The following is a 14,536-nucleotide window of genomic DNA, read 5'->3' on the forward strand; positions in this document are numbered from 1 at the left end:
AAGATTTCGTGCATCACGCTATTGTCAAACAAGCTCTAGGAAGACAGAGAATTTGCTATGTATAGCATCAGACATCCATACTGATTATTAGTGAGGTCATTCTGGGTGCATATCAGTGTAAGTGGAAAGGATGGGAGCACAGATGCCCAATCAAACAGAAAACTGACAGAAGGAAGCCCAGCACACCTGAAAGCTTCTAACTCCTTCAGGTGTTTGTGTTGGGCTTTGAGCGTCGTTTCGAGCTCCAGCCTGGCCTGTGTCCGCTCATCCTGGAGGTCAGCAGCTCTCACTCTCTCAGAACTGAGCTCTTCCTGTAGTTCGGCTGCTTTTTCCTTCAGTGCGCTCAGCTCCACCTGCATCTCCAGGATCTGAGCCTGCTTCTGCTGCATGTTGTGTTCTAAAAGTTCTAGAAAAGAACACACTAATATCTGTGAGACAACTGCTTAATTGCTTTTAGGAATAACTGTGTCACAGCATTACTTAATTTACAGGTCTGGTCTCTTCTATTTCATTAGCTTTATACTATTATTTACACTTTAAATTTTGTACCACTTCAATATTTTATTAGACACATGTGAAATGACAATGATCTGGGATTACTGGGTGAAATCTACCGCTCAACATTAAGAAAGTTCCCCATGTTATACTGAAACACCATGAAGATTATATGGCTATAGAACAAATTTATGACAGGATACTCAAAATGAACACAAGTCAATTTATTAAACATACAACATTTCAAATAGAAATCATCTTTTAAAGTTTAAAATAATAATGTGAATAAAAGAATCTTTATTTTTTTCCATTCACCTACAAATTTGATTAACTTATGCTCACAATCCTTAACCTTGTACTCCATAAATAAGTTGCCATCTACGCAAAGTACTTGCATGGATTATCCATTTAACTAATGCTACAATTTTCAGTTTTAGTCGACTATTTCTTTTTTCAGTGCAGCGCCATTTTGTAGACAATTTCTGTGAACTTTACTATGATTCTGTAGAAGTTAAATCCAAATCTGTGCTTTTGTTCACGATACTTTCTTTAAAAACAAAAACACAAAACACACAAAAATTTGTAGCATGACATCAAAGTTGAAAAGAAAATGAATTTTTAAAATCCCTACCTAATTTAGAATGAAATACCTTAATAAAAATGGTGTTAGGACACAGAAGCAACACTAGCTTTTTGGCTACTAATGCTATATAAAACTCATATGTATTTGTCTACATTTTGAGGAACAAAATTTGACTTGTGATATATATATATGTGTGTGCGTGTGTATATGTATATATACATACACGTATATAAGCAATAACATGTCATGCATAAACAGTATTTTAATGAATACCAAGAAAAACTTCAAAAATAAATTCTGCAATAATAAAGCAATGGTCAATTAAATTTATGTTTAGATAAAAGGTACTTGTAAAATAAAGCATGAATTTGGTTCTATTATTGAACTCACTTTCATCTCCATTCTTAGTGGCAGATAGATAGATGGCTCAATAAATACCAACACATACATATGAATTTCATGTTACAGTAATGTAGATTCTGTTCTACACTGGAAAAGGCTGACAGGGCTGGCAAATTACTTTCAACAAGTGTGGATATAATCTGAGTCAGATTTCACTTTACTCTCTCTGACTTCATTCACCAATTTGCCACAAGAATCGCTACAAGAATCACTACAGGAATAGCTACAGGAATCGCCAGATCCCACTTTCAAGATGACGCCGTGCACCAAGTGCAGGGAGGGCAGTTGGGTGGCATTATGCTACTGTCTTTGACAAGTACTTTTTTGTCGGGGAGGAGACACTGACTTTAGCTGAGGTATATGGAAATCAATAAAATTAGAGACTCATACGTTTAAATAACAACATGACTGTGCTCATTGATCTAACGTAAAATCATCTTCAGTTTATTTTTTTCCCTAGAAATGAAGGGTACAGAATCTAAATGAATATATCTGGATTATCTATATGCTACTTAAAAAACATTTTTCGTGGATCTGAAAGGAATCTAAATCTATTTAAAGGAATACTTTAAATTTACAATACAATGATAGCACAAATTCTATTACCACACATGATTAAGATTAGATGTGAAATCTTTGTTTAAAGTAACAACTGTTTAAATCCCTGAATCCTTCTTTCGTGCGGCCATCAAGTGAAATGTGGAGAAGGAAACTTATTTATTATCTCATCCTGCATAGATGCAAAACAGGGAAAGGTGCTGACTTTACTCAGTAGCTTTAGTGTCATTTTCAATGAAATATTTATTCACTGGTAAATTTTTTGAAGCAAATACGCATTATTTTAATACTAATAAAATTGCTTTGGCTTTGATTTTGGATAGCTCTCTAAGAATAATACTAAAGTTTGAGTAATAGGAAATTTTCATTAACTGAGAAAAGGACAAAAAAGATTAAAATCAGGACTGTAAATACATACTTACATATATAGGCAAGCACACACGACACTACAACATACCTTGGCTTTGTGAATCACTCTCTTCTTCTCTCTTCATGGTCATTTTTTCAGTATTTATTTGAGCCCGTAATGGTTGGATTTCGCTCAACAAGCTTCTTCTGTCTGCACTCTGAATATACTCCATGGCAGCTCTGCATTTAATGACCTATTTAGAAAGTGATGTAAAAATCCATAAACTGTATCCAACAGTGAGCTCCTTAGGGAAGGGAATACATATTATTATTCCAATCTACTTCTCCCATTACCTAGCACAGTGTTCTTTATAATGCATATGCTTCATGTTTGTTTAAATGCTTAATTGAAAAGACTATCAAACTAATTAAGAAGCCTCTCACTAAAAAAGACAGCACAAAATACTAACAACTTTAGGACTATGGGTTTCTGGTGTGTTTCCCCTTTCACACAGGAGTGGTTCTTAACAGTACTATGGCAATCAATGTCTTTTGCAGCAGTTTCTTTCAGTACCTGATCTTGTAATCTTTGCTCCAACAGATTCACCAATCCATGGACATCTCTCATAGGGAGAGCTGTCAAATCTGTCTTACGTATGGCTAGCAGAATGTTTTGAACTTCTAGATAGATTTGCTGAAAGGCATGCAGAAATTCACTTTGCCAATCTGGAGGATTCTCATGGGACTGAGAACTCTCATTAAGCTAAAAAAATATAAAATAATGTCAACTTTCAAGGCAGGGCATTTTTCATATGTTCTAAAAATGATCACATATTCATAATTTTAAAATGACAAATATTTAAACAAGCACTTCCAAAAATTGCACTTTTCAAGTATGAAATTTGCAGCAACTTTTACCAACATGAAGGACAAATCTTACTTGAGAAAACAGGGCTCACTGGAAAGATTTTTAAAATTCTGAAAATTCGTATGCTTGCATTATATTTTTGGTGTACCTCAGTTTCCCTTTGCACCTGCATTTTGGCAATTAAATCCACATCAGATGAGATTACGTTGAGGTAGATTTCTCTATCTTCCAGACAAAATGCAGAAGTTTGCTCAGTAAAACAGGCATCTCCTTCACTGAAATGTGGCTCAGTAAGAGCTAGCACTTGCACACCCTCATCATGGACCTCTCTCAGCAACCCCTGTAAAACAAACCCCAAAACCAAAGTGTTGAAATTGTATTCCTGTACTGGACAACTGAAGAATGAAACAGAAAAAGAAAGTGGTATCTGTGTTTCTCTCTAAGGAAAATCAAGCAGGGAATGGCATGCTATGCTTGCTGGGGGCTGAGTGGCATACACTGAGATCTCTAAAAGAGAAGGCCAGCGCAGCACTCAGCCGACCCCTCTTCCTACCAGCATGCTCCTGCTTCATTCAGCACATTGCCTTTTCGAAGCTGCACAGTGGCTATAAGTGCACAGGATATGGCTTTTGGGTCTGTAAAATCTATCCTTATTGCTGCTTTAATCATTATCAAAAAGGCAATAAGCTCTCTCCTGGGATCACAATTCTATGAGTCTCCTTACATAATGTAGTACTTATACCTCCTAATACACCACTGTCTCTAACACAGAAAGGATTTAATCTGATAGAAAGATATCAATTTATTAATACCTTTAGCATCTCTGGAGTTAAGGAATTTTCACGTTCTTCCCTTGGAGTGTCTTCAATATCAAATTCCTGGCTTTGTTGAAGACCGATACCTTGACTCCAATCTAATCCAGAGTCTAAAATAAATAAAAATAATTATTTAGTACGAATAAAAGCATTATAAATTTTATTTATTTAAATTATAAAAATGAAAGGAATTTTCACATAACAGACAAAAAGATTTCGAATATGCTATTGTGGAAAATGTAACAAAATAAAATTCTATCATGACTTACCACTAGAACACATTTCTCTACTTTGATAAAAGTCAGAGTGTATTGATCCACGAACTGAAACTACCTATATTGGACAGAACAAACACATTTGAAAGAAGAGCTATTATTGTCTTGCCCAGTAAATAAAAATATCAGCTGGTATGTCTACATGTATGTATGTAAATGAAAAAGAATCTATCACTATTGCTGTAAGGCAGTTATTTTAAATGCACTTTATCTTTCTATCTTTTCTTTCTTTTGCTGTTGGACTTTGCTGGCAATATATAGAAATGCTGATAATTTATCTGGGTTTATTTTATATCCTGCAACTTTGCTAAAGTTGTTAATTATTTCAAATAGCTTTTTAGTTGATTCTCTAGGACTCTCTAAGTATACCATCATATCATAAGCAAAGAGGGAGAGTTTTGTTTCCTCACTATTCTAATTCCTTCAGTTTCTTTCCCTTTTCTTATTTCATGTGATATATCTTCAAAAAATGTTTGTTGAATGGAATTTTAAATTTTAACTGCTGAAGTAAAAACAGTATCCAGAAAATGGCACCAAAAGCTAAGCCCATACCTATATGTGGTATGTAGGTATATTTTACAACTCTTTTCCAAATAGCTCTAATTGCTCTTCAAAGTTAATAATCTATATACTTATTATACATAAACATAATAATATTAGGTGATATTTACACACTGTGATTATCTTCATCTTACAGATGAGGAAATTATGGCTCAGTGAGATTAAGTGACTTACCCAGGATCACAAAGCTCTTAAATGTCTGAGGACAGACTCCAATCTAAGTCTTCCTGACTCCGAGTCTCCACTATGATATGCTGTCATCAATAACTCTCACAAAGACATTTTCATTATACGTAAGCATTGTGTGTATACGTACATGTGTATGTATACGTGTGTGTGTGTGTGTGTGTGTGTGTGTTAGAATTCCACGAAGAAACATGAGAAAACCAAACATTAAGAAATGCTAGAATGCTGCTGCAATGATCAGAGATGGGCAGGTGGGGGATATAGCGATAAATAAAAAAGTACTTAGCATGTAAAAAGCATTAAGTAAAGTTTGAATAATGTAGAAGCCAAAAGGGAATGGAAATATATCAGGAATTCTAGAGGCCTAGAAAATAAGAAATATTTGAAATCTATTTGCTATCTCCTTGTAGCAAATAGTCCAACATTTCTGCTCTTTATAGTTCCAGCTCTACAACTTATTTCAGGTAGGAGTCAATGTAAGATAACTACACCTTCTTATCAGCTGTAACTTCAAGCTGCTTCTGAAGGTCTGTAATATGGTCATTTTGTCTACCAATTTCTAATTTTTTCTCCTGTATCATCTGGGTAAACTTCCCAAATACCTGATGATGGTCCTTTGTAGAGCTATCTTCAAATTCTTGTACCGCAAAACCGAGTCTTTCCGTTTCGTCCTGTTGACGAACAATAAAACACAATGGCTGGGGTTAGAATGGCATTTTCTGAATGATGTTCCAACCAAAGATTATGTAAATTAGAATGTCAAAATGCACAAGAAAAAAATGTGGAAGAAACAATGATAATGCTGGGTTTACAAAGAGTTTAGCAACAATCCTATATCCATTTAACTGAAGATGAAACAGAGACTTCTGGGCCCCCAGTCAAGCAGCTGCTCAGTGTCACAGCCAGAATCTGAACCCTTGCATCCTAGCTCCAAACCTAATGCTCTCTACAGTGCACCACATCACCATCCCACACTGCTGCTCACATAGATGGCTACTTGGTTTAAAAAAAAAAATGTGGTTAAATGCCTTCTTAAGCACTTTGCACTGACATAGTGTTCATGTATAACGTGTAATGGATCCGCATCTGTGCTTCCACGTCACAGCCCAGCTGTAACTGATGTCTCCCTGCAGCATTCACCTGGAGAAACCTCTTCTCCTGCTCGAGGTCCTCAAGGTGCGCCGTGCGCTCCTTCTTCTCTATTTCCAGCTGCATGTGCAGTTGCTGAAGTTCTTCATTTTTGTTTTCCAGCTCCTCTCTAAATTGCTCCAATTGTTCCTCTAAGTTCGTGATCTGCATGGTCAAAATGACAAACAGAAACGGAAGAAAGAAGTTCTTTAGACACAATGTTGATTTCCTAAGAGATCCTGTGGAAAAGATGTACGAACAGTGTTCAAAATTATATCTTGAGTTTAGACATGACTGGGTGCTAAGAAACAAATAAAATATGGGGGCTGGACCAGGAGGCTAGATCCCTCCTGGTTCTAATATTGTGCAATTGAAAAAAATCACTATAGTTTTCAGGCAACAATTCTAGTGCACAGATTATTTTTAAAAAGAAGTTAAAAAAGACTCTCCTCTTGTATGACAAACTAAGCACTTTTAAGCTACTAAGTCCAGAGCAGATAAAATTGAGCACAGGCACCTCATGACCTTGTGACAGAGGCGCTACCCTTTCCTCATTTTTATAAATTTGGAAACTGAGGCTGAGTTGTATAATATTAGGTGCTCACAATAGTCCTGTAAGAAGGCTAGGACATGTACAATTACCTTATTGCAGATAACAAAACTAAGTCAGTCAGTTAAAGAGATTCGAAAGTCACACAGACTAAAACCCAGGTCCTTCATCCCCCAGGGCCCAGTGCTCTCTCTACTACGCCACACATCCCATGGTTGCCAGATGAACCTTCCTCAAGTCAATCTGTTCAAAAGCCTGACCAGATCATGGAACGAGGTCCAAGCACCTTATCACGGTTTTCGCAACCCTCCATGACATGCTCTGTCTCCCAACAGTTCCCTTCTTCTCCACTCAATGCTCCATCTAGACCAGATGACTTAGTATCCTCTTCCTATGCCTTTGCTTGACTATTTCCTGTTCAGGATTCTCTTTCCCCCTTTACCTACCTATCAAAATCCTGCCCATTCTTTCATGTCAAACAATCAATGAACGTCTGCTCTCTGTTAGGCCTTGGGAATACAAATGCCATGAATAAAACAGCCTTTCTCACCAGCCTCTTTGAAGCTGTCCTTGATACCAGTGGACACTGACCCTCCTCCACTGGCACTTACTTGATGAGACTGAAAAGTTTTTAGAGTACATTATTGTTATGAGTGTAACTGTCTTGTGCTTCCAACAACATGCTATTTGCCCCTCGGAGAACATTACTGAAAGTCAGCCAACATTTATTAAGCACTTCTACACTGAAAAAGATGCTGGGTTAGGTGCTGCCACTGTATCTTCTTTGTTGCCATAGCCCCTGTGATTTCTAGCACAATTACTTTGCAAATAATAGGAACTCAATAAATATTTGCTTAACTCAATTTAGAGTTGAAATATAGTTCTTTCTGTGATAAGGGATAAGAATATGATTGCACGTTTTAAAATTTTAATGAGATGAAACATTTTAAGCACTGTACAAAAATAGAACTACATGATATTTTAGAAAACTATTAAGATTACAAAGGAAAAATAAACATAATTCGGGTTTTAACTTCTAACACAAAAGAAGAGGTGTAAATTTTTATTGCTCGGTTACTATGATTTTGATTTCTACTTTAGAATGAAGAAATTATTAGTAGAGCAGTCCTTTAATGGTCAAAATACAGGCCACCAGAGGATATAGCTAAAACCCCTAAAATGAGGTCGAAAGGTGAGAAACTGAAGGCTAGAAGGGCCTTCAAAGATCATCTAATTCAACTTCCTCATTTTGCAAATGAACTAACAGGCTCATCGAAATGAAATGATTTGCCCAAAGTTATAGAGGTAAGTGGAAGAGCTGGAAGTGTATTTTTGCTTCATATCATTTTGCTTCATATCTAGCTCTCTTTCTGTCACACAAAGTTTTTTCTGTTTTATCATTAGTAAGGACAGCCAGAGATCTGTTTACCACTCCTTCTCTATCCCTGCCCCAGCATGAAGTGGCTTGCAGCTTGGAATTGGGTTTCCTGAAAGGAGGCTCCTTGGATGGACAGCGTGAGTACATCAGAGAGGTCTGCACCGTCCTTCCCTCCACATTTTCACCAGGGAGAAGGTGATCCACCTAACCCTCACTCCTTTCCAACAGCTTCAGCATGAACTCTTTTTTTTTTTTTTTTTTTTTTTGCTCTTTTGAATAACTTTATTTTGGGGGAGTTCCTTATGCATTAGGAACATACATAAAATGAACACACCACTGTTGACAAACAAAAACAGCATTTAATTGTTTCCAGCTTTATAAATTTTTAAAAGTGATTTAGTTATAAAGTTTAGATATCTCAGCAAGTATCACCTTGCAGGACCATCATCACATTTAAACCATAGACTCATTGTTAATGGAAAAAAACCTCACACTGCAACTAGTTAACTACAGTATTTCTAAGCATAATCACAGCTGATTGAGTGCAATGTGATCTACATCTAAATTCATATGGATGTCACACAGTGACAGCATTGAAACAAGTAACATTAATGACCTCCAACATATATAAGTTGAATTAGACTGTTCAAGCTGAATGGAATGTTGGAGTCAAAGAGAAATGTAGTGGAATTCCGATTGTCTAATAGGACTTAAAACTGTACATTAGAATGGTCTGGAACCAAATACTGGTGGGAACCTAAAAAAAAGACTAGCAGCAACGGATACATTGCTCTTCACAAAAGGCTGAAAAAATTTCTAGTGAATGAGGACAGTTTCATTCTTGAGAAAAATGTAAAGCCAAACATGAACAAACATATTTGTTTTAAAATTAGCCATTTTAAGGCAGGGCATGTATTCAGCTGTTGCAGTTCACAAAATGGTTCTTTAATGAAGTAAATGTAAATAAATGCTGGAATGCAGAATTGTGTCACAACAAAAATGTTATTTTTGAGAGACACTTGAATCACTTGGAATTGGCAGCACCTTTCTGCTAGATTGCACCAAGTACCAAGCAATCATTTGGGACTCTACTAATTAAAATGCCCAATGCTGTGAAGAGTATTTCCACTGTGCAGAGAACCCCAACTTGTGACAATGGGAGTTTGCTGCTATAGCCAGAGCTCTTTTACTGAACTAAAACCTAACTCAGAATAACAACATAGATGCCCCACCCCACCCCTTGCTCAAAGCATTAGGAACAGATACTGACAGGCACCTAATAATACCTAAGGGTACATGCTGCTCTTCTCAAAAATTAAAAAAATTAAAAAATAAGAAGGGCAAAAGGAATGGGAGGGAAGAAGAATAAAAAAAGAGGGTGGGGAGGAGGCTAAAATAGAAAAACTTTGAAAATGGAATGGAAAGAGTTTGGCTCTTATTAAGGTATTAGAATAGTAAGATTTTAAAAGCAGCTAAACTGGTTGCCAAGCAGATGAAAACAAAACTGGCTGCAGAGTCCAAATATAGCTTACCTGGCATACATAGAAATGAAGACTGTAGCACACATCAATAGAAGGCTACATGCTTATGACCAACACTAAGGGGGTCATTAGGTCAACATAGGATAAACATGGCTTGCACTTCTCACAAATCATTCACAATTATAGGAGACCTAAAAAAGACTAATCAGGCACACACAGTGTCTTCTCTTGGCATGTAGTAGTAAAACTGATTTCACTAGGTCAAGGCCTCTGACAATTTCACCTATCCTCCAAACCAAACCCATTTGGTTCTATTAGAGCCACTAGAAAGGACTCCTATGCTATTAACTCTTTGAAAAACCGTTACCTTTTAATGCATAAATCCTGAATATTGATTTTCTGGCACAGCCACAGTTTATATTCCTGGCTCTAATGCCACTGTTTTAAAGTAATACATTCAGAATTCACAACACAACTTCCCACACAGGTCAATAATAATGCAGGCAACAAGGAAACCTGTATCTGGACCATGCTTGAGGGGGTGGTACATTATTTCTTTGATTTTTTTTTTTTTTTTAGGGCACCGCTATGAAAACAAAAGAAAAAAGTTTTACCTTGTCCCAAAAATAACCACACTATTAATACTAAGAACCATTAGGAGTCTTTCATTAAACCAGAGTTCACACAAAACATACAATCACTATTTCTCAGTAGTTTAGGCTGCAAGTGAAACCACTATGCAAATATATACAAAAATAGCAACTCTATGGACACAAGAGTCAGGGCTTACCCCTACACTAAATACAAACCCTAATGCAGCCTGAATCTTTCTACTAGTTCCTATAAGCTAACATCAAATCTAATAACTTTTTATGCTATTAAAAAGTTGTATCAAGTTGATCCCTATTACCGTACAGTTTATATGAAGCTGAACTACAAGCCCCGGTATACTGTAATTATATTTGCTCAGAATGAACAAAAAAGATGTGCCCAGCATCAAGTCCATTTAAAATCTTTCTATGTTTGTAAGGATTTGGTTCAAATTCTAGTTCACTGAGCAAATCAGACAAGTCTGAGCAGCTCTATTAGTGTTCTTAGCAATTCTAATCAGCATAGGTTCTAGAGCATCTTCATCAAACCTATACAAACATTGGTCCATACAGTCCCATTTTTTTTCCTTATTTTATCATTCATTCTTTTAAAGACCAGTTGTCACTCAGGAAAAATAAGCATGAGCTCCACTGTCTTTCATGGTTATATGCAAATTTATGAAACTTGTAAGTAGTGCAAGCCACAGTCTTTCTCAGAGAGAGCAGTGTGCATACGGTACACGGGGCAGGTGCAAAGCCATACAGCAACATCATTGTGGCTGACAGTGATTACTGGGAATGGTCAGAACTGGATGTCAAACACAATTTTATCTTCATAGAGGGCAATCACCAGCATGATGGCAAACCCAAAAAGTAATCCAAAATTCTGAAGAATAAATTGCCCCACAGGACAATAGCCATGTTCTTCATTGTCACCATCACCATGCAGCATTTCTGGAAGCATATCCACCAACGCTACGTAGAGAAACATGCCTGCAGTGATGGCAAAGATCCAGAGGGTGATGTTATTGGCATACTGACCCACAGCTGTACCAATAAGCATACCTATGTAAGCCATCATGGCAGAGAGAAGGTTGTACACAATAGCCTGCTTTACTGTCATACCAGCTTTAAGGAGGACTGCAAAATCACCTAATTCATGGGGAAGTTCATGGCAAAAAACCGCAATAGAAGTACTAATGCCTCCAGTCAATCCAGCACTAAAAGCTGCTCCTATTGCTAAGCCATCACTGAAGTTGTGGATGCCATCCCCAATGATAACCATCCACGCTATGTTAGCTATTCCAGTTTCCTTCAGATCTGACCCAGAATGACAGGGTCCATGGGAATGATGGGGATGTTTGTGGTGCCACTGATGATTGTGCTTCCTCAGCACAGTTTTGCTTTCCTCGTGGTTGTTATGTGCTGCACAATGAAGATCATGCTCATGGGCAGCATGTACACCATCACTGTGAGAATGGTCCATAATTTTTTCCTCTTCTACACAAAGGAAGTTCTTAGGAGGGGATTCTTGTTGGCCTTCCAAATCTGTCAGTTCAGTTTCATTAAGTCGATCTTCAGATACAACTGAATCATCAGTTCCTGCAAGAGGCTTGAGCTGAAGCCAGTCGGCATCAGGGGTATTATTTAATTTGTGATCGGAAAGCTTCCTTCCAATAGTTGACTCCTCTGCTTTCTGCTTCATAAACCATTTCTGTTTTCCCCTTTCTTGTTTGTAATGCTTAAACATCCTTATACAGTGTTCAATGATAAACAGCAGATAAATGCCTCCCAGAGCTACAAGTCCTTTCAATACTGCATCATATTCTTCCAAAAACTCTGGATTTTTTGTTTCATGTCCATGAGGATGCCTGTGCCCGTGTCCGTGTCCATGTCCATGTCCATGTCCATGTCCATGTTGATGACTGTGGTCATGGCCCCCTTGTGAATGTGGAAGCAGATGAAGAAGTGCATCTCCACTCATTGTTCCCACAGCCAGTGCAACCAAGAACGTGAGGAGAAATTTGAAGCATCCTTGGTTAATTATGGGAACCAAGATGACACCTAGCAGTGACAGTAGGCTTATGAGCAATCAAGGAAGCTTCATTGGTTGATAGAGCTGTGAGGGATCTTCTAGTTTTTCACAGCAAGTAAGAATGGTGCTCACAACACTCCCCTCAGCATGAACTCTTAAGGGTAGCTGAGTGCTTTCTTAGCACTGCCTCATTTATTTTGTGTTTCAGCTCCCTATTAATCAACATTCTGGCCTTTCCTGAGGGGTCATTCCTCTTGGCAGAGAAAACAGAAGAAAACTCAAGTTGAAAAGTTCTGTTTTCTCTTATGATCTCAAGTCACCCTGAGCACTGGTCCTCTTCTTTTATCTGCCTCTTTCTTCTAATACAACTTCAAAAAAAAAAAAAAAAAGAACCCACTGCCAAACAACTTTTTTTTTCAAGAACCTTAAGTCAGCCTCTCAGATTGTTTTGAGTTTTAGTGTTTCTGATAATATTTTCTTAGCATCTCTTTCTGACTGGTTTTCTTATAAATTATTTCTAATTCACTTGGGACTATCAGAATAAACATCAATTTTGAATTTTTAAAAATCATGTTTCTTTATCCCAAGTGGTCTTTCTCTCTCAGAAAGAAAAAAATATACTGAATACATACTGAAAAAAAATTAGAAAATTACTGTATTTTTATTACATAAATAAATTGTGGAAGTTCAATCATGAGATAGTTTAGGAAGGGGTGAGGAGTGGGGATATTCACATAGTAAAGATACTGTTAAAGTAAGTTCACAGAAAAGACAAATACTACTTATTAAAAAAATCACAATTTCTAAGCAAAACCTATTGCTGCACAGTGATGTATCTTTAAGAAGGCAAATTAAAATTTTTTAGTTAACATGCTGAAGTATTTTAGACAAAATCTCTTAAGTTCAACTGATGTTTTTAAAATAATAAAATAATTACAATATCAATTTTTAAAATTAAGAATTTTTAAACCTCTTTCTCCTTTCTATCTAAAGCTTCTCGTTCTGCCTGTAATTGTACTTCGAACGGCAGTGCCGTTCCAGTGCCCAGAACAGTGTTTTGAGCACTGCGTGTACTAAATATTTGTTAAATTCAAAACTGGTTATTTCCTCATCCTGTGAACCTACCATGCTAGATTTAGAAATCTAGAAAACCACAAAGGTCATAAAGGCTATCCCCTTTATGTTACAGATAAGGGAACTGAGGACAGAAGGATGAAATGTCTTTCCCAAGGTTATACTGGTAATTAATAGGAGAAATAGAATTGCAGAATTGAGGTAGGAATAGGAGCAGAAAATCCATCAGTCCAAAATAATAATACAACTAGATAAAGAAATCAACTTCTAGTACGCTGAGAGCCGTAAGTAGCAAGAAATATCTCTGAATGTCTATGGTTTGGCCTTGGTCTCAGCCCGTAGAGTAAGCCACGCTGTCAAAAGGAAACTGATGAGGCAAAGTGAAAGAATTTGCTCTAATACATTCTGTACCAGTGATCACCTTTAAGTTACTTAACAACAACAACAAAAAAAAACCCAAAACAATCCATTCCTTAAACCATAGTAAGGAGATGGGAGCTACTTCTACAATGGTCAGAAAACTGACCATCTAAGCAGTTGGTCTTCGAACACAAGTATTGTCTCCTAAGAATCTTTCACTCTACAAATTTATGTGAGTTGAAACCATCACTATCTCTAAAATAATCAAATATTCTATAGATTTAAGTAGCTCACAGGTATCAATTTCTTGATTTCTAGATTCATCATTAGATCACCATAAGGTGACCTTGTTACCTAGAAATGCTTTTTTTAAAAAAAAATCGATCCTGGTTAGGCAGTAATATGTATCATCCTACTTGTAACTTCCATATCATTCTATAATAATTTTCATTAATTAGATTAATGTTCACAGTATTACAGTTGGCAAAATATAAACTGTCAAATGTTTCCTCTGGCTTTATCTGAACATATAAACTGTTTTCATTAGTTAGTTTTTCATGTTTTTTGGATCCAATATAACAATTACAGAAAATTAGGATAATTTAATTTGTCTATTTAAAATCTACCTGAAAAATAAGTTACAAGCCCTAATGAGAATAACTTGAAAAAGGTTAATTTTATTCTTCTTTTCAGAATGTTCATTTATATTTTTGTAAAGAACAAAAATATTTTCTAATTGAGGTTTTTCCCTCTTCTAGCTTAATCACACATGAATCAGTAAACAAACCTGTTCAGATTTCAGAGGACTGAGTTCCTGCCGAAGCTGGTCATTTCCACTCTGTGCAAGAG

At 36.6% G+C, this 14,536-nt stretch overlaps 2 protein-coding genes across 2 annotated transcripts in view; both read right to left on the minus strand.

Annotated features, from left to right (window-relative positions):
* LOC140531806 (A-kinase anchor protein 9-like) overlaps positions 1-14,536 on the minus strand; it is an 89,406-nt gene that overhangs the window by 24,938 nt on the left and 49,932 nt on the right. Inside the window, exons 10-17 of the mRNA XM_072650518.1 lie at positions 6,232-6,384; positions 5,694-5,762; positions 4,339-4,402; positions 4,067-4,179; positions 3,403-3,594; positions 2,961-3,149; positions 2,496-2,640; positions 187-406 (exon numbers count right to left, since the gene is read on the minus strand). Of these exons, the coding sequence (XP_072506619.1) occupies positions 187-406; positions 2,496-2,640; positions 2,961-3,149; positions 3,403-3,594; positions 4,067-4,179; positions 4,339-4,402; positions 5,694-5,762; positions 6,232-6,384 (1,145 nt within the window). The remainder of the gene's footprint in view (positions 1-186; positions 407-2,495; positions 2,641-2,960; positions 3,150-3,402; positions 3,595-4,066; positions 4,180-4,338; positions 4,403-5,693; positions 5,763-6,231; positions 6,385-14,536) is intronic.
* Positions 8,487-12,971, minus strand: LOC140530915 (zinc transporter ZIP10-like). The gene has a single exon (XM_072650050.1). The coding sequence runs from the start codon at positions 12,200-12,202 to the stop codon at positions 11,021-11,023; it is 1,182 nt and encodes a 393-aa protein (XP_072506151.1). The 5' UTR covers positions 12,203-12,971; the 3' UTR covers positions 8,487-11,020.

The sequence above is a fragment of the Notamacropus eugenii genome, chromosome 3 (assembly GCF_028372415.1).
Source record: "Notamacropus eugenii isolate mMacEug1 chromosome 3, mMacEug1.pri_v2, whole genome shotgun sequence".
NCBI lineage: Eukaryota > Metazoa > Chordata > Mammalia > Diprotodontia > Macropodidae > Notamacropus > Notamacropus eugenii.

What these genes read in the sequence shown, in the direction of transcription:
- LOC140530915 (XM_072650050.1), bottom strand. Translation starts at nt 12,202, where the DNA reads ATGAGTGGAGATGCACTTCTTCATCTGCTTCCACATTCACAAGGGGGC.